This window comes from Hyaena hyaena, unplaced genomic scaffold, assembly GCF_003009895.1.
Source record: "Hyaena hyaena isolate Hyena2069 unplaced genomic scaffold, ASM300989v1 scaffold_14, whole genome shotgun sequence".
NCBI lineage: Eukaryota > Metazoa > Chordata > Mammalia > Carnivora > Hyaenidae > Hyaena > Hyaena hyaena.
The window spans coordinates 3,363,275-3,382,108 of record NW_024080646.1 but is presented as its reverse complement, the minus strand read 5'-3'; the positions used below and the strand labels follow the sequence as shown (position 1 = coordinate 3,382,108).

At 44.2% G+C, this 18,834-nt stretch overlaps 1 protein-coding gene across 1 annotated transcript in view; it reads left to right on the top strand.

Moving 5' to 3' along the window:
• The window catches only part of LAMA3 (laminin subunit alpha 3), a 276,412-nt gene that overhangs the window by 101,119 nt on the left and 156,459 nt on the right, over positions 1 to 18,834 (top strand). Inside the window, exons 12-13 of the mRNA XM_039217713.1 lie at positions 764 to 898; positions 17,019 to 17,156. Of these exons, the coding sequence (XP_039073644.1) occupies positions 764 to 898; positions 17,019 to 17,156 (273 nt within the window). The remainder of the gene's footprint in view (positions 1 to 763; positions 899 to 17,018; positions 17,157 to 18,834) is intronic.

The window sequence follows — 18,834 nt, the reverse complement described above, 5'->3', positions numbered from 1 at the left end:
ATTACAGGCAGAGGGAACGGGCAGAGCAAAGGTCCTGAGGTGGCAGAGCACATGTTTGAGGGACTGGAAGCAGCCCCACTGCTGAGAAGGCCTTGGGCCTCGAGGATGAAGTGAGGCTACCCAAAGTGTAGCCCCCCCAAAGCCATGGCTGGCACATAGTAAGGCTGAATTTATGTTAGTTTCTTTTCTTCTAATAAATGGAAGGTAGAAATATATTTGATTCAAGATTGTCATTAGATAGGAATCTATTAAATTGAAGTTTTACTGTACAAGGCTAAGGTTTGGTAAAAAACAAGGTGTTTCCATAGGAGTAGGTTTTTGTTTTGTTTTAGAGAGAGAGGGAGAGAGAGTGCAAGCAGGGGAGAGGGGCTAAGGGAGAGGGAGAATCCCAAGCAGGCTCCATGCTTAGCACAGAGCTCAATGTGGGGTTTGATCTCAACGACCCTGGGATCATGGCCCGAGCTGAAATCAAGAGTCAGACACTCAACTGACTGAGCCACCCAGGCACCCTTCCCCAGGGATGGATGTTAAAAGATTTAGCTTCTTTGCAAACGAGTGCCCACCCTACATACTTCTTAATGGCATCTCTGACCTTTTCTTGATATTTGTTTTTTTCCCTTGAATGTGTAGTGTTCTAGGTCAAGAATGTCTATGAGCCGTAGATAACTCATAATCTAAGTTTCCGTGACAAAACCCTGAGGGAAGGCAGAAACTGAAAAAGGAACGGAGGCCAGCGGCCCCCTCTGAGAGTCTCTTCTCGCAGGGTGTGACTGTGACCTGGAAGGAGTTCTCCCTGAAATATGTGATGCCTACGGAAGGTGCCTCTGCCGGCCTGGGGTCGAGGGCCCTCGGTGTGATGCCTGCCGCCTGGGTTTCTACTCCTTCCCTATTTGCCAAGGTAAGCGGACCACATGTAGCATAGTGACCACTAGTCCCTCCAGAGCAAATGCACAGGCCCTTGCTGCCACAGCTGTGTGGCCTGCGGTTTAATAAGTGAGCCCCTGGCTTATATATTCATGTTACATGTGACCGTCTCCCTACCTGGGTCATGTCACCTGCCTTCTTTTGTCTTCCGCACCCTCCCCCTCTCTCTCCCTGGTGGTGAGCACATGGGCTCTGGAGCCAGTCCTGGGTGCGAGTCCTGGCTCTGGAAGGAGCTGGTATCTGTGCAGCGTTTCAGGGCCTGGCGGCCAGATAAGGAAATGAGGGGGGCCAGCAAGCATGAAACTACTGACTTTTTCCCACCCTCAGTTCTGTGTCGTAGTGCCTCGCCCTACCTAGTAAGAGTCACGGAAGGGGATGGAGAATGGGAGGAGGAGGTGTCTGGCCCAGGCCCTAGGACAAAGTAGCAAGGCAGGAAATGCTGGGTGAATGAGCAGATGGATGAATGAACTTGCCTGAGTGCTTCTCTGCCTGCTCTCCACTGCCTGCCCGTGTTCTTCCCCAAGTAGGGAAGAGGAAGGGAGAGAAGAAGAGAGGATTATCAGTGGGTGCTCAAGGCAGGGACTAAGCACCACTCCAGGTATTATAAACAGACAGAGACTTGCTCTAGGTACTTAGGTGCTCAGCTGAGTCCTTCTAGGCTGAGCAGCAGGCTCCTGGCAGGGGGACAGGAGGGGAAGAAGATAAACTACCTGCCTGTCCTAACCCTCCTCTTCTTGTTTTTGCTGAAAAGACCTCCGTCTCCCACCATAAGCTCCTCTGGGCCTGAGCCATCATGGACCCCTGAAACATAAGGTCTCTACTCCCTCTCCCTCCCACTCGTTCCTCACTTTGTCCATGACAGACTCAGGGTCTCCAGCTTAAAACAGAAATGCATTCGTCCCCAACTTGTGTGCAAAACTTCGTGATTCAGGAGACCTTTCCCCAGAAACAATATCATGAGCGAGAACGATGTCCTGATGCCAGACCGCGGAGCCAGTTTAGAAGGATCTACCTCTACTACGATCCACGCAGTTCAAACCTGAGAATGGCCCTTACTGGTATTTCCATGAGAAGCGCACTGGCCATCCCAGCTGCCACTACCGAATTTCTCTAGTTGATGGACAGCTTCCGCGGTTTCTATGTAGTTTTTTCTTTTATGTTTTTGTTTTATTCCTTTTTTTTTGTTTCTTTTTTATATCATTTGTTTTTTGTTTCTTTTCCTCTTCTTTCTTTTCTTTGTCTTCTTTTTTTTTTTTTTTTTTTCTTTTTTTATTTTTTTTTTTTTGTTTTTTTTTTTGTCTTTTCTTTTTGTCCCATTTTTCTTGCTTTATTTGTTTTTTTCTTTTTTTCATTTTCTTTCTGTCTTTTTTTTTTCCTTTTTTCTTTTTCTGGTTTTTTTGGTTTTCTTTTTTTTTTGTCTTTTTTTTTTTGATTTCTTTTTTTTGTTTTTTTCTTTTTTTTGTTTTCTTTTTTTTTTTGTCTTTTATTTTTGTTTTCCTTTTTTTCCTGTTTTTGTTTTTTGGATTTTTTTTTGTCTGTTTGTTTTTGTTTTTATGTATTTTTCTTATTTTGCTTGTTTTTTGGGTCTTTTTGTTTAGTCTTTTTTTTTTTCTTTTTTTTTTTTTTTTTTTTTGTTTTTTTTTTTTTTTTTTTGTTGTCTTTGTTTTGTTTGTTGAGGTATTGTTTCTTTTTTCTTTTGTTTTTTTTTTGTTTCTTTTTTTTTGGTTTTTTTCTTTTTCTTTTTAGTTTTTTCTTCTTTGTATCCGCGGAAGCTGTCCATCAACTAGAGAAATTCGGTAGTGGCAGCTGGGATGGCCAGTGCGCTTCTCATGGAAATACCAGTAAGGGCCATTCTCAGGTTTGAACTGCGTGGATCGTAGTAGAGGTAGATCCTTCTAAACTGGCTCCGCGGTCTGGCATCAGGACATCGTTCTCGCTCATGATATTGTTTCTGGGGAAAGGTCTCCTGAATCACGAAGTTTTGCTCACAAGTTGGGGACGATTGCATTTCTGTTTTAAGCTGGAGACCCTGAGTCTGTCATGGACAAAGTGAGGAACGAGTGGGAGGGAGAGGGAGTAGAGACCTTATGTTTCAGGGGTCCATGATGGCTCAGGCCCAGAGGAGCTTATGGTGGGAGACGGAGGTCTTTTCAGCAAAAACAAGAAGAGGAGGGTTAGGACAGGCAGGTAGTTTATCTTCTTCCCCTCCTATAACAGGAAAGCATTTTCTGTCTGCCTTTTGTTTTGTTGACACTCCAGTTATATCTTAAATGTGAATTGAGGGCAAGGAGTGGACAGAATGTCTCACGTTGATTTCCTAATAATCTGTTGACATTCATGTTCGTTCTATATCAGCTGCCATTGTGGTTGAAAGTATCTTAAAGCATTTCTTTCTTCCTCCTCTTTACCAGCCACAACTCCAGACTCATTCTGCTAGAACAAATTACTAATATTCCAACCTGGTCATTCCTTTGGGCAAAGCTGTCAGGTGGTACCTTTGTGTATACAGATATGAAGGTAGTAATACAATATTTTAAGAATGCCCTTTTCCACATTTCTTCGCTACCGGAATGAATTTATTTTGAGGTGAGTAGAAAATGCAAAGGTGTATGCAGGACCAAGTGGAGGGAGGTGGGACTTCCAAAATGACAGAGTAGGGAGCTCAGTGGACCTCTCTCCAACAAAACAAACCTTAACGGGTAAAGAATTTTTAATAATCATTTAAATTCTTTGGAAGTTGCCCTAAGAGCTAACAAATATTTCTTTAAGAAAATCTAAATATGGGGGCGCCTGGGTGGCTCAGTCAGTTAAGCATCCAACTCCGCCTCAGGTTGTGATCTCATGGTTCATGAGTTTCACCCGGGCATCGGGCTCTCTGCTGTCAGCGCAGAGCCTACTTACGGTCCTCTGTACTCCTCTCTCTCTGCCCCTTCCCTGCTCATGCTCTCTCTCTCTCTCTCTCTCTCTCTCTCTCTCAAAAATAAATATACATTAAAAGAAAAAGAAAATCTAAATATCAGTAAGAACAAGTCTGTGACATTTGAGCTCCGGTACACCCTCCACCCCAACTCTGTGTTGTAAAAGCTCTACCCTGGGCATGGACAGCCAAGGAGATGGGGGTTGACTTTCTTTCAAACTTCCATTTTGGGCCTATAGTTTCACACGAGGAGGGGCAGGTTGCCGGCATTTCTCATTGCCTACGGGCCCGTGCAGTCAGCGCTCTGTTCAGGCAGGCTCCGCAGAGGGGGCCAGGTCTTCTCTTTCGTCACCCAGCTTTACTTGCGTGGTGGAGACTCCGCACCAGGCAGTGCGGGCTAAACCTACTAGAGTGGATCCCCCCACCCCAGCTAGCTCGTAGAGTTGGGGTGTGGCCGGCCAAGGCGAGCTGAGACAGCCAGGAGCCGGCCCTCCTATCCCCAGTGCCGACTTGTAGAGCAGGGCTGTCGCCCCAGGAGGAGCGGGTCCTCATTTTCGAGTCGGCTGGTACAGTGGCTCTGCACAGGCAGGAGGAGAGCTAGGCCATAATGATGAGCTCTGAAGGTCTGCCTCGGGGAATTACTTTAACGGAGTAGAGAACCCCGTGCCTAAGGGTGTTGTAGCCAACAACCAGATCTTGGTGCAGAGCCATCGAAAGGATGCCGGGAGCTCTTGTATCAGTGCATCAGAGCAGAACACTGGAGCGACCGGAAGTTTCGTAGAGAGACTCGGAGAGTTCAGCCCGGAAGAGCGTTTCCGATAGCGCAGAAACGTCTGCGCGTTGTGAAGGTTGTGCGCATGTGTGAGACTGCGCCTGCTCGGGAGGAATCAAAGCGGACGGGGACAACTCGGAAACGTTCTCGTGCTGCGCGTGCACCGCCATTACCGTGGCGTGGTAGCCACCCTGGCAACACCGGTTTAAGCACAGCCTCTAACCGAACACTGACTGCACAAGCTGCTTTCACACACGGTAACTCCTAAGAAGTCAGGCTGAAGAATGATCTAGTAGTCATTTCGTGATGCCCCATGTTGTGCCCTCTCAGGGGTGATCAGAGGGGAAAGGTCCAAACTCGTAGTCCCTGGCTAAATGTAAGGAAAAATTGTAAGCTCTCCAAACTATGATAGCAGCCTTCAAGCTATACACATATGCAGTGGGAAAGGGTAACAGTCTGACCAGCCAAGCAGGTTCCAGGACAACCTTCAACCAATAAGCTGTTAGTATGGACCCGGGAGTGACGCTGAGGTATCCAGACCAGAAGATAAAAACAAGGGGGAAAATCTGAGCAGGAACTTCAGAGGCTGAACATTAGAAGGGAAGTAGACCTTGCCTAATAAGTTCAGCCAAGTCAATAAACATATAAATAACCAATCAAGCAAACGAAAACGATCCTGGTGGTAGCCAGAGTTGCTAGACTATATTAGCTAAAACGTCCAGCCTTCTGAAGAAAATGAGATATGCAAACAACCAAGGAAGTGTGACCTATACACAGGTAAAAAAACAGCCAACAGAAACTGCTTTGGGGATAACCTGTCGGGCTCAGTCAGTTAAGGGTTCAACTCTTGATTTTGGCTCAGGTCTTGATCTCACAGTTTGTGAGATTGAGCCCCATGTCAGCCTCTGCACTGATGGTGCAGAGCCTGCTTAGGATTCTCTCTCTCCCTTTCTCTCTGCCCTCCCTCCCAACTCTCCCTCTTTCTCTCTCTCTCTAAGACAAATAAACATTAAAATAAAGAAACTGCCTTTGAATGAGCTCAAGTGGTTTAGCTGATCAAAATAGCTGTTATAAATATGTGCAGAGAGGAAAAGGAAACCATGTTTAATTAATTAAAGGTGTAATGATAAAGTCTTATAAAATGGAGAATATCAATGAAGAGATAGAAATTATTTAAAAGAACCAGATGGAAATTCTGAGGTTGAAAAGTATAACTGAAATGAAAAATTCATCAGAGGGATTCAGTCATAGATTATCCTGCAAAGAATCAGCAGACTTGATGATAGGTCAATAGAGATGATTCAGACTGGAAAACAGAACAAGAATGAAAATAAACGGACAGAGCCTCAGAGAAATAGGGGACACCAAAGTGCACTGACATACATGGAGAGTACCAGATGGAGAGGAGAGATGAAAGGCCAGAAAAAATAGTCAAAGAAATAATGGAAGAACCCCTGCCCCCAAATCTAATGAAACATAACCTACACACCTAAGAAGCTCAATGAACTCCATGCAGGATAAATGCAAAGAGATCCATACTCAGGCACTTAATAGTTTAAACGTTGAAAGACAAAGAAAAAAAATCTTGCAAGAACAATGACTCAGCCCATGCAAGGGAACCCGTTAGAATGTTAACTGACTTCTCATCTGAGACAGCAGAGGCTAGAAGGCAGTGGGACCACACATCCTAAGAACTGACAGTGAAAACTTGTCAACCAAGGATTTTATATCCATCAAAATTATCTTTCAAAATTAAATCAAAAATATTCCTAGATTAACAAAAACAGAGAATTCGAGGCTAACATACCTGCCTTACAAGAAATATGAAAGGAGGTTCTTCAAGGTTGAAAGCAGGTGACACCAGACAGTAGTTGGAATCCACATGCAAAATACAGTAGTGGGGAAGGCAATCATGTAGGTGTTTTGGCCCACTTGGGCTTCCATACCTATACTACAGACTGCATGGCTCAGATAACACATTTATTTTCTCATGGGTCTGGAGGCTGGAATTCTAAGATCCGGTGCTAGAAAATTGATTTCTGGTGAGTACTCTCTTTTTGGCTTGCAGACAGCTGCCTTCTCCTTGCAACCTCACGTGGCCTTTCCTCTGTGGGTAGGTAGAAAGAATGAGAGAGAGAAGTCTCTGATATTTCTTCCTTTTTTTTTTTTTTTTAAATAAGGACAGCAGTCCCTTATGACCTCATTTAACCTTAATTATCCTCTTAAAGGTCCTGTATCCAATAGAGTTTCAACATATAAATTTGGGGGAGTATAATTGCATATTTTTATCCTTTCTTGTCTTGATCGATTTTAAAAGAAATTGCACAAGACTGTACACAAACATATGTATGTATGTTAGGTGGGCCTATAATATACATAGCATATATGTATATACACGTGTGTGTAAGTATAACATACAGAAATATGGTATGTTTAATAATGGTAGCACAAAAGGAGATAGGACAAAGATAAGAATTAGAATAAGGAAGTGACATCAAATCTATGGAAAGAAATGAAGAGCCAGAAAAGATAAGGATACTATCTACATATGTATGTTCTCTCTTCTATTGGCTTCTTTAGAAGATATAGATTATTTAAATAATTGTAACAGTGTATTGTTGGGTTTTGACATATATAAACATAATATGTATAGCAATAATACCACAGAAACAGAGAAAGAATAGAGTTACATAGGAGTGAGGTCATTGGAACTAAGTGATTCTCAGTCTGAAGGAGATTCTGATAAGATGTATTATGTAAATTCTAGGGCAACCACTAAGACAGTGACAAAAAATAATCAAGTCACTAAAGGAAGTCAAATGCTACACTAGAAGATACCCATTTAATACAAAAGAAGGCAATAAAGGGCCAATAGAGAAGCAAAAGGACGTGAGACATATAGAAAGCAAAATGCAAAATGGCAGAGGTAAATCCAACCATATCAGTAGCGACATTAAATGTGAGTGGATTCTATACCATACGATATGCAAATATTTACCTCCCATGGATCAAATGCCTAAATGTAAGAGCTAATGAAGCCTATAAAACTCCTAGAAGAAAACATAGATGTAAATGTTTGTAACCTTAGGTTAGGCAATCGTTTCTTAGATTTGACACCAAAAGCACAGGCAACAAAAGGAGAGATAGAAATTGGACTTTTAAAATAATCTTTGTATTTCGAAGACACTATCAAGAAAGTGAAAACACGGGGCACCTGGGTGGCTTAGTCGGTTAAGCGTCCGACTTTCGCTTAGGTCATGATCTCGCGGTTCGTGGGTTCGAGCCCCGTGTCGGGCTCTGTGCTGACTGCCAGCTCAGAGTCTGGAGCCTGTTTCAGTCTGTGACTCCCTCTCTCTCTGATCCTCCCCTGCTCATGCTGTCTCTGTCTCTGTCTCTCTCTCTCTCCTAGTATTAAATAAAACATTAAAAAAAAAAAGTGAAAACACAACCTATGGAATGAAAGAAAGTATTTGCAACTCATGTATTGGGTTAGGCATTGATATATGGTATCAAGAATATATAAAGAACTCTTACAATAATTAAAAGACAACCTAATTTAAAAAATGGACAAAGGATTTGAATAGTTTTCCAAGGAAGGTATACAGTGGACCAATAATCACGTGAAAAAGTGTTCCATATCATTAATTATTAGGTAAATGCAAATTAAAAGCACAAATATCATTTCCTAGCCACTATAAAGGCTCACAGAAAGAAGTGTTGGGAAGGATGTGGAGAGATTTGAACCCTCATACATTGCTAGTAGGAATGCACAATGATATGGCAATTTGGAGACAGTTTTGGTATCCCTCAAGAAGTGAAACGAAGGGTTACCATATGATCCGGGAAGTCTACTCTTAGGTATATGTCCACAGAACATGAAAACACAAAATTGCATGGTAGCTTGTATATGAATGTCCATAGCAGCAGCATTAGCCAAAGTCGTCAAGAAGTGGAGACAACCTAAATGTTCATGAGCTGATGAATAGATCCATAAAATGTACTATATCCATATTATAGACTATTATTGGGAATAAAAAAATAATGAAGTACGGACACCTGCTACAACTTGCACGGACTTGAAAACATATGCTGAGTGAAAGAAGTTAGTCACCAAAGACTACTTATTGTATGATTCCATTTGTATGAAATGCTTCAACAGGCAAATTCATAGAGACAGGAGATGAGTGGTTGCTTAGGGCTGGGATGGGGGTGGTGGGGATGGCAGAGATGGGACAATGGGGATTGACTGCTGATGAGTATGGGGTTTCTTTTGGGGGGACAAAAATTATTTCAAAATTGGATTGTGCTAAAGGTTGCACAACCTTGTGAACATATTAAAAACATTGAATTGTGTAAGTGGACAGATTGTACTGTATATGAACTTTATCTCAATAAATCTATATTTAAAATAGATAAGGACGGGGAAATCCAACACAATAAAACAGGGTATTTCCTCTCCGGTCCCCCGACAACCTTATCTCTCTGTACATTTGCGCCCATCGCTCCTGCTAACTTATTTACAACAGTGATGAAACAATATGCATCAGAGTTTTGGAGTTAAAAAAGAAATGGAAATTTCTTATTTAATATCAACTAATCTGAGATCCAGGAGAATGAGTGAGAGCTTGGTAGTCGCAGGGTGATGAGTCGCGACGTGTTTATTGACTCCCATCCTTGTGCACTTAAGGAATTACATTCTCTTCCTTAACAGCTGAAGCACCTAGAATTCCCAGGACTTCAAAAAGTATGAGGACAAGGCTTCTAAGGCTGCATTTTTTACACTGCAGGTCACCATACATTAGTGCATGGGAAAATCGTATGAGTAGGGACTAGCATTAAAGTGAAACAATAGACTAGAATTACTAGAATACATTATAAGCAGTAATGGAAAGAAATCTTTTGCTAAGTTATTGTTCACAGTTAGCTTATATTTTAATAAATATCTTTGTTTCTATATCTTTATTATCTATCAGTCTGTGTGTGTGTGTGTGTTTATTGGGTTACAGTGTAGAAATTTTTTCTTAATGTCGATGTGGCTAAAATAAATTAAAAGCTACCGTGTTAAGTTATCCTGGAGGATTATTGTCAATGATTCTGAGCAGATGGTCTCTTTTGTTCTGCTCTTTGGTTTTGGGGCTTCAGACTCTCACAGAGTTACTGCCTGAAATCAAGGAGCATCCGGGTGAATGTCAGATCCCTCTTTCACCTGAAAATGGTCACTCTAATTTGTAGCAATCGTCTGATAAATCCATTTCACTTGTGCCAGTATACACTGCCATAAACCTATCCAAGGGGCAGGAAACCATGCTGTCTTATCTCTTACACACCATCTATAGGAAAGGAGCAAGGACTGAAGGGCATGAGGAACGCATCTGAGGTGCATTTGCTGTTTCATTAATCCGTAATCTTGCCTTTACTCTTCTGCCTTAACCCCAGCAGGAAGGAAGAAGGGTAAAATTGCTAATGCCCTGAGATTTGACCTTAAAGTGGGTTTTGACTCAATGATTGCCCTTCTACCTAAGAGAATGCCAAAAAGCCCTAGAACTTACCTTGAGTATTTATCTAGGTGCAAGGGGACAATCACCTATACTGAATGAGGTTGAAAAGAGCCAGGGGGTTGATTTAATTACAGCAGGAAGTGTGCTTTTTTCAATGCACTAATTGTATGACATTCAGTTGTACCTTTATGTGGTTTAATTAACCACATAAATTTACCATTAATTTGCGTTTTTAAAAAAAGTTTATTTTTGAGAGACAGACAGAACATGAGTGGGAGAGGGGCAGAGAGAGGCGAGGGAGACACAGAATCTGAAGCAGCTCCAGGCTCTGGGCTGTCCGCACGGAGCCTGACGCCAGGCTCAAACCCATGAGCTGTGACATCATGACCTGAGCTGAAGTTGGATGCTCAACCAGCAGAGCCACCCAGGGGCCCCATCATTAGTTTCCTTAAAGGGACTCCATGATTCTGTTTTGTTTATAGGAACTGTGATCATTTTTAATGCTTTGTCCATTGAAACATGGATTTCTGTAATAAACTTCACACTCTGGCCATTCTTTTCCACTTAAAAATTACTGTTTTTAAATACATACTCTAATTCTTTGAACGGTAGTGGAGGATTATTCCATCTAGATGGAATTTGGTTATCTGGCTCATGTATCTGGAGCAAAAATGAGAACCAAGCAGTAAGATCCCTCAACCCCTATTGCCTCTGTGAAGTAAAAAACAAAGCACAACAAAAAACCTCCAAAGATGTGCACTAAAATCCATGCATTTCACTATTAAAAGAATCCTGTAGGCAGTCCTCTTACCTACGCCTCTTATATATATATTTAAAATAATTGTATGAAGTTTGGTTGTTGTCTAAGCTAAACCCATGGTGAGTTAGGAACACAAAGTTAGAAGGGAGGGAAAAGTTGCTAAGTCAACGCACTAACAGTAAGGGAGGAAACTGAAAAGCAGACACGAAACTGAGGATGTATGGTAACTTGGGACCGTTTAATGAGGAGTAAATAATCCTCAACTCAGGAGCTTAGAGTGTCACTGTTAGAGTAAGTGAATGGGTAATATAATAATGGCTCTGGATCATGATGACAGGGTGAAATTATGTCTGAATATCTGTTTCAGAAGGAAGGAAGATTCATAATACATTTTACTGAAATACATTTTAGTACAAATGTACATAATACATTTAGTACATTTAGTACTATTTAGTGGGGCGCCTGGGTGGCTCAGTAGGTTAAGTGTCCGACACTTGATTTCAGCTCAGGTTATGATATCATAGTCCTGGGATTGAGCTCTGTGTCAGGCTCTGTGATGGGCGTGAAGCCTGCTTAAGATTCTCTCTCCCTCTGCCCTCACCCACTTGCGTGCTTTTTCTCTCAAAAAAAGAGTACTGTTTAATAAGAACACCTTGAAAATGAGAACATTTTCAATTCAAGTCAAGTCAATTATGACTCTCTAGTTTCATGTAGCAGAAAACTTAACCTAAACTTGTTTAAGGCATAAAGAATTTATTGGCTGTAATTGAACAGTCCAGGCACATTTGGATGCAGGAACAGATTGATCCAGGGGCTCAAAAGATGTTGGCGAGGTCTGTTTTTCTCCATCTTGCAAGTCTGCTGTCTTGTAGATTGGCTTCATTTTTAGGGCTCAGATGGTGGTAAGATGGTAGCTGACACTTCTTATGAATTGCTGTCGACTGACTCGTGTCCTCCTCAAATTAATTTGTTCAAACCGTAACCCCAGTGTAACTGACTATATTTGGAGTAAGAAAGTAATTAAGGTTCAATCAGGTCAAAGGTTGGAACACTCCTCAGGGGCTACCAGGGAGCTTTCACACACCCTCTCTCTGCCATGTGAGGGCCAAGCAGGAAGGGAGTTGTCCAAAAGCCACGAAGAGAGTCTCCAGGAACTGAATCTGCTGGCAGCTTAATCTTGGACTTCCCAACCTCTAGAACAGTGAGAAAAAGAAACGTCCATTGTTTAGTCTACCCAGTCTGCGATATTTTGTTATGGCAGCCCAAACAGACTTAGACATTCATCCTTCCAGGTTCAAGTCTAGGGAAAAGAGCATGCATTTCTCCAGGCCAAATCTGGTTCTGATTGGATCACATACCCTTTCCTGAACCAACGCCATGGCTGTGGAAATCCGTGCTCTGACTGGCCAAGCCTGAATCTCCCCATATCCAGGGGTGGAGTGAGAGGAAGAGCAGCGCCCTTCCGCCGCTACAGCAAAATCAGGGTACGTAACCAAAACAGGGTGGCAGAACTGTGTGTCAGTAAAATCCTCAGCTCTCTGAGAAAACCCGCTCCCCCAAAGTGACCAGTCCAGAAGAGTTCAGGAAGACGTCTCAGGTTTAACTGTAGCATTTTTCTTCCTAAGAAGGTGACACGCGACATTAAAACTAATCAGCTACTGTGTATAAGGCAACATCCCTTGTGTTAAATGATAAGAGTCCGGATTAAAAAAAGAAAAAAGGAATGTATCTTCTCATTTATATTTTTGGTAGAGTTGGTTTTGAGCTCTGCTTCCAAAGGTCTACCAAAGTCAGTTGAGTTCCCCGACTACAAGGCAGACCACAGGAGAAGGGGTGCTGAGGGCTATAGAGAGGGGCTGGGGAAAGGAGCAGGTGCTTGCTGGCTCCCTGGGTGAGTGTGTGTGGCCAGTCTCTGCTGGGTTCTGTCTGTGGTTCAAAGTCATGGCTCAAGTGGAGGGAAAGGCTCACACAGTGAGGCAGAGGGAGCAGGTACATAGTGCACCCTAGTCCCACTCCTGTGAGGCAGAAAGCATTGTTCAGGCTTTGGAACTCAAGCAGGAGTGTGGGAAGGGGGGAAGAGGGAGCAAATCACCCTAAGTCCTATGTCAGGGGACCTATCCAGAGCACACCCAGCCTCTGAGAAGCCCACCCACTGTTTTCCAAGGTTTTCAGGAAAAGAACCATCCACCACATTCCTAGCATTGTATAGGCATGCACCCCGAAGCTCGTTGTTCCGTTTGGACCACTAGGTTCTGGAAGATTTCTGTCTGTGATGTCTCTCTTCTCTCGGTCTTTCTTTTTTCTAACAGCTATTGTGATCTTTTAAAAACTTTCCCTTGGGGGTGGCTTTGAGGCAAGTGGCTGAAGCTCGGACTCACTGAAATCTGAGCTTAGTCTACCAACAAGGTCCAACCCAGTGTTTTAATTTGTGTGTGTGTGTGTGTGTGTGTGTGTGTGTGTTTTAAAGACAAAATTGCTTGGCCGCTGACTTTTAGAATAGAATCAACATGACCCCAAATACCACATCAGATGGTCCAATATAGTCTAGCCAAAAAATGTTCCTATGGCTTTGCTCTTTATTGTTCTAAAGACTTTAAAAACCTTCTTGAAAGGAACTTTAAAACCCTTCTAAGTTGTTCTTGCCAACTGCAGTTCTGTATTCATGTTTTGCATTAACTTAATTTGGTCCAGACTTGCCTAAGTACAGCGCCATATTCTTCTTGTGTTAATTTCCACTCAGGCAAGTGCCCTGCAGTTTTCTTTTTCATAGGTGAAATCACGTCGTAGATAGTAGACCATACTGGAGAACTCTCTATTTGTATTTAAAACACGTGTTTACACTAATGGCTGGTTCAGTTCGTTATCTTCAATGACAGCATACAACTGTATTTCAGTTAACTTGGTCATTTGAGAAGGTTTACTCTCCCCTTTTTTCCTCCTCCCACCACAGCCCCCACTCTTTTCCTGCCCACCCCCACACTCCTCATTCCTGCTTTCCTCTCCTTCAGTTTTCTCTCTCCACTCCTCCTCCTTCCACTCCTTTGCCAGTACGGTTTGCTGGGCAGCAGCTAGCCAGCACTTAGAACAGAGGCTAGGAGGGGGCACCTGGATGGCTCAGTCGATTAAGCGTCTGACCTTGGCTCAGGTTATGATCTCAGTTTGTGAGTTTGAGCCCTGCATCGGGCTCTCGGCTGTCAGAGCTGAGCCCACTTCAGATCCTCTCTCTCCCACTCTCTGCCCCTCCCCCACTCATATATGCACACTCGGTCTCAAAAATAAACATTCAAAAAACCCAAATAAACAGAAGCTAGGAGAGTGGGTTGTGGATACAAATGCCCCACCCATGAATAGGAGCTGAGGGTGCGCCAAGTGCAGCTGTCCCCAAAGTTCAACCACACTGACCAAGCCACGCCCCAGAACTGTCCCCATTGGCGGTTGCTGTAGTCCTTGGGTTGTGGTGACCTATCTTTCCTTAGAAAAGGCCTATAAATAGGCTTCCAGTGCAAGATTAACCTTTTGCCTGTCAGCATATCCCCATGCATTAGACATACCAGCCAAGAGAAGAGGCCAAATGGCACCAGCTAATGGCAAATGGTGCTATAGGGAAGGTTGATGGCCTGGGATGCTCCCAGGAGAGCCCTCCCAGCCTTTCCAAGAGGGGAAACAAAACCCGAGGGCTGGGCATGGGGAGCAGTCTGAAGCCACGTTCTGTGCAAATGGGCCTTGAACTGGCCCTTCACTGTGTTACTCATGTTCTATTCAGGAGAATAGTGAGGTGGTTGATTGAAAGAAAGCCTAGAATCTTCTGTAGACTAAATCTGCCCTATGCCCAGTTAACCAGAGAGGTGAGTGGTAGCAAGTGCTGTGGAACTGACTGTTGACTTTGTGGCTTTGACTGGAGGAGGAGCCAGGCTGCCTTTCCAGAAGGTGCTTTTCTGTTTTCCAACAGAAGGAAAGGCTCCAAAGCCATGGGCAGTAAGAACATCTGGGAAACAGAAAGGGGCAATGTTTCCCTTGTGATTTACATGCTGTCTGTAGAGCCTCGCCTTACCTGCTGAGCCAGTGTACTGATGGAGAAGAGGATGGTGTTACTCATACAACACCCGGTTTGTGGCAGTGTTGTGAGATTCAGTAAGGGAATGCATGTCAAGAACCTACATAGAGTGGACCTCAGGAAGATTTCAATAGTTACTTACTCTTTCATTTAACAAATATCTCTTTGGCATATACTTCAGACCGGGGCTGTATGTGATGCTGGAAGACACTGGGGAGCACAACAGACATTCTTGTCCCTTTGGAGCTCAGTTGTTATTTTTTACAATCTTTGGGAGTAAAAAGATCTTAAAGCTGAAACAGGAGTAGACCAGAAGTAAAGTGCTCCCAGAAACTCCAAAGGACCTGGACCAGCACATGGAGCAGAATGAAAGTGTTTATAAGACGTTATAGTATTTCCAGGAGTGAAAGGGGCTGCCAATGTTGACGTTTGGGTGTGGAATTTGGCAGCCGTCACTGACGGCTGGATCAAAACGAGACATGAGATGCCAGATGGAGTAATTCACGGCTTAAAACCATGTGCCACGCTGTTTATTTTCACCTCTGGAGTGTAGCTGTGTCTCCTGAGGCTCCCTAGACAGCCTCTGTGGCCGTAGGAGCCAGGGGGGATGCCCCCCACATTATGCTGGCTGGAGGTGCCACCACTGTGCTGTCTCAAATGCCTGCGTGTGTTTCTGCATTCACTTTCCTGTAAGACGGAAGTAGCAGAAAGAGCTTCTGTTAATCAGGGTTCTTCAGAGAAGCAGAACCATAGGGTGTGTGTGTGTGTGTGTGTGTGTGTGTGTGTGTGTGTGTGTGTGTAGAGATTTATTTTAAGGAATTGGCATTATTGTAGGGGCTGGTGGGTCTGAGATCTGCAGGGCAGGCTGGCAGACTGGAGACCCTGGGGAGAGCTGATAGGGTAGCTCAAGTCCGAAGGTAGATCTCCTTCTTTGGGAACTTCTTTCTCTTAAGGCTTTCAGCTGATTGGGTGAGGTATCTGCTTTACCCAAGGTCAACTTATTTAAATATTAGTTACATCTTAAAACCTTTCATGGCAACATCTACTTTGGTGCTTGCCAAACATCTGAGCTTCATAGCATAGCCAAGTTGACATATAAAAATTAACCATTACAGGGACACCTGGGTGATTCAACCTGTTGAGTGTCCGACTCTTGATTTCGCCTCAGGTCATGATCCCAGGGTTATGGGGTCTCTAAAAAATAATAATAATAAAAAATAAAAACGCTCACCTTTTATTTATTTTTACTTTTTAAAAATATTTTTTTATTTTTTTAAATGTCTCTTTATGAGAGAGAGAGTGCATGTGCACACACCAGCAGTGGAGAGGCAGGAAGAGAGAGAGAGAGAGACAGAGAGAGAGAGAGAGAGAGAGAGAGAGAGAGAGAATCCCAAGCAGGATTCTGAAAGCACAGAGCCTGACACAGGGCTCAAACCCATGAACTGCCAGGTCCTGACCTAAGCCAAAATCAAGAGTCAGACCCTCAATTGACTGAGACACCCAGGCTCCCCGCCTCACCTTAAAAAAAAAAATTAACAATCACAGAACCTAAGAACATCTCCTCAATAATGTGCCCCTTGGGAGGGACTTGATCTCTGTAGCCAGCCAGGCCCAGGGGATCATGAGGCTGTGAAAGAAAGCTGAGCCAGATGGCAATGGACGTGAGTTTTTGTCTCGCAGCCTGCCAAGAGCCAGCTGAAGGGCATTACGCACGTTTCTTCATTTCTTTGATGGTTTTTTAGCAGTGGTGGGCGCAGGGGAGGTGCTTCATACCATGTCAGAAATTCTCTAGTCCCTCTTCTGGATGTTTAGCTCTCTGAGGTCAGGGAATGTGTGTCTTTCCTAATCACCTCCACCCCAACATCTCGTCCCAGTGCCATTGAACACAGCACGCCTTTAATCAGAGTCCTCTGGCTGGCTGGATATAAAGTAGGAAAGTGGAATTGTGGTGAATGCTCTAAGTCTGCCACTACCTAGCCATGCCTCTCCGAATACGTCACATAGCTGAATTTGCATTTGGGTCTCTCTGACCCACTGTCGTGCTCTTATCCAAGCCCTGCTGCCCTGGGTCTGACTGACATCTTCTTATGCAGCCTGCCAGTGTTCAGTCCTTGGCTCCTACCAAACACCTTGCAGCCCAGTGACGGGGCAGTGTGAATGCCAGCCGGGGTTTACTGGACAGCAGTGTGACAGGTGTCTCTCAGGAGCCTCTGATTTCCCCCACTGCCAAGGTAAGGAAGATGGCAGAATGCCAGAGGGCGGGTTCATCTCTGAAATGTGTGTGGCCAGACTCCCAGACAAGCCTAGGGGACCCACCACTGGTCACCTCCACACATTTGACCCTAATTTGCCTGGTTCCTCCCCAATTCAAGTCCATTGGAAATGCATGTATACTATGCGCATCCTCAAAGGAATCCAGAAATGCTTTATTCCCAGAAAAAAAAATTAATTCCCACGTGTTATAAATTTTTACTTCTTGATTTGCATGTAAATTCTCTGTGTCGAGCAGTGTGGCAAAGGTGACCCCCTTTAGCTACAAGTGTTCCTTGACCTCTTCCCAAGTCTTTCTGCCTTCTCTCTAGTTCCAGGCTCGTAGCACTGATGCTGGCTGCCCTGTAGTCCCTTGAGGGATGGTTGTAGTGGGTCCCCTTGCTGGTAGGCAGAGCAGGACTTTTGCTGTGTTTCTGCCCTTGTCTCCTTGCTGCCCCTGGCCTCCTGGGGAGGTTGTCTTCACACAGCACAGGTGTGAGGGGAGAGGGGGTGACCTAGAGCCTATTGAGTTTGGAAAGAGTGAGCCAAGGGGAAACACTGCTACCGTCATAGGTCATCCCCACTATTCACCCCTCGCCGATCAGGAGACACGGAGAGTCTGCCGTGCTCTGTGTCAGAGAGCACAGAGAGAAGATGCCTGTGCCGTTTTGGGGAGGGGGGAGGTGCCGTAACAGCCTCCGGTGGGAGGATCTCCTGCCTGCTCGCTGCTTTAGAGGCAGCTCTCCCTGCTGAGGAGAGGTGTTCCAGGGAGTCTGCACCAGACTTCTCACTTGCAGAATGGTTTTCTTGGACTATTCCTGCTCTTGGGAGCGCTTCGAGCTCGGCATTCACCTCCAACGTGATCCCCTCAAACCTTGCTCACCAGAATCCTGGTCAAGAGACCAGGTTTTCTTGCTTGGAAATTGTAGCCAGTAGTTAGAGGGGGCAGTTCACTTTCGAGAAGGCCTGAAGATCCCCAGAGTGCAAGGCCATCCCGGTGTGTGGCTCACCTCCCCAGGGGTCAGGAGTGGAAGGAAGCGCTGTGGCTGCTGAGCAGAGGTGCGGGGCAGACACGATAACTGCTCCAGAGCCAGATGGCAGTGGTGGTCAGCCTGGGCAGCACCCACAGACAGGGCACGGTCAGGCTGAAACAGCAAAGGGTGGGAGGGACATGTTCACTCTTAAAGAGGAATGTGAGGGAACATCAGAACAGAACAAAGAGAGACACACCTGAGATCATCAAGGGACAAGCTGAAGGAAACAAAGGAGAGACAAAGGCAAAAGGAGACACTGCAAAATCTTGCTTTATTGAAGATGGATTATATGGGGCTTGTAATATGGTATTGACTAAGGCAGGAAGGCAAACTAATTAATTTTAGAAATAATTTTAGTGCAGATGGGGAACAAGGGGATTGTGATAATTAAAGAATTAAGTCTTGGCTGACTAAAATACGTACTTGAAAAATTCTGTGACTTCCATGTAACGGACAATTAAAAAGTCTCTTGGTACAATATTGCCCTCTTCTGGACAATCCTAAAAATGTTCAAAATTCTAGAATCTCTTTTCCCTAATCTCCTTCATCATCAGTCAGAAATGAACTTGGAGTAGTAGGCAGGAAATGGAATTAAGTGGCAAAAGGGGTGATTTGGAAGTTAAGG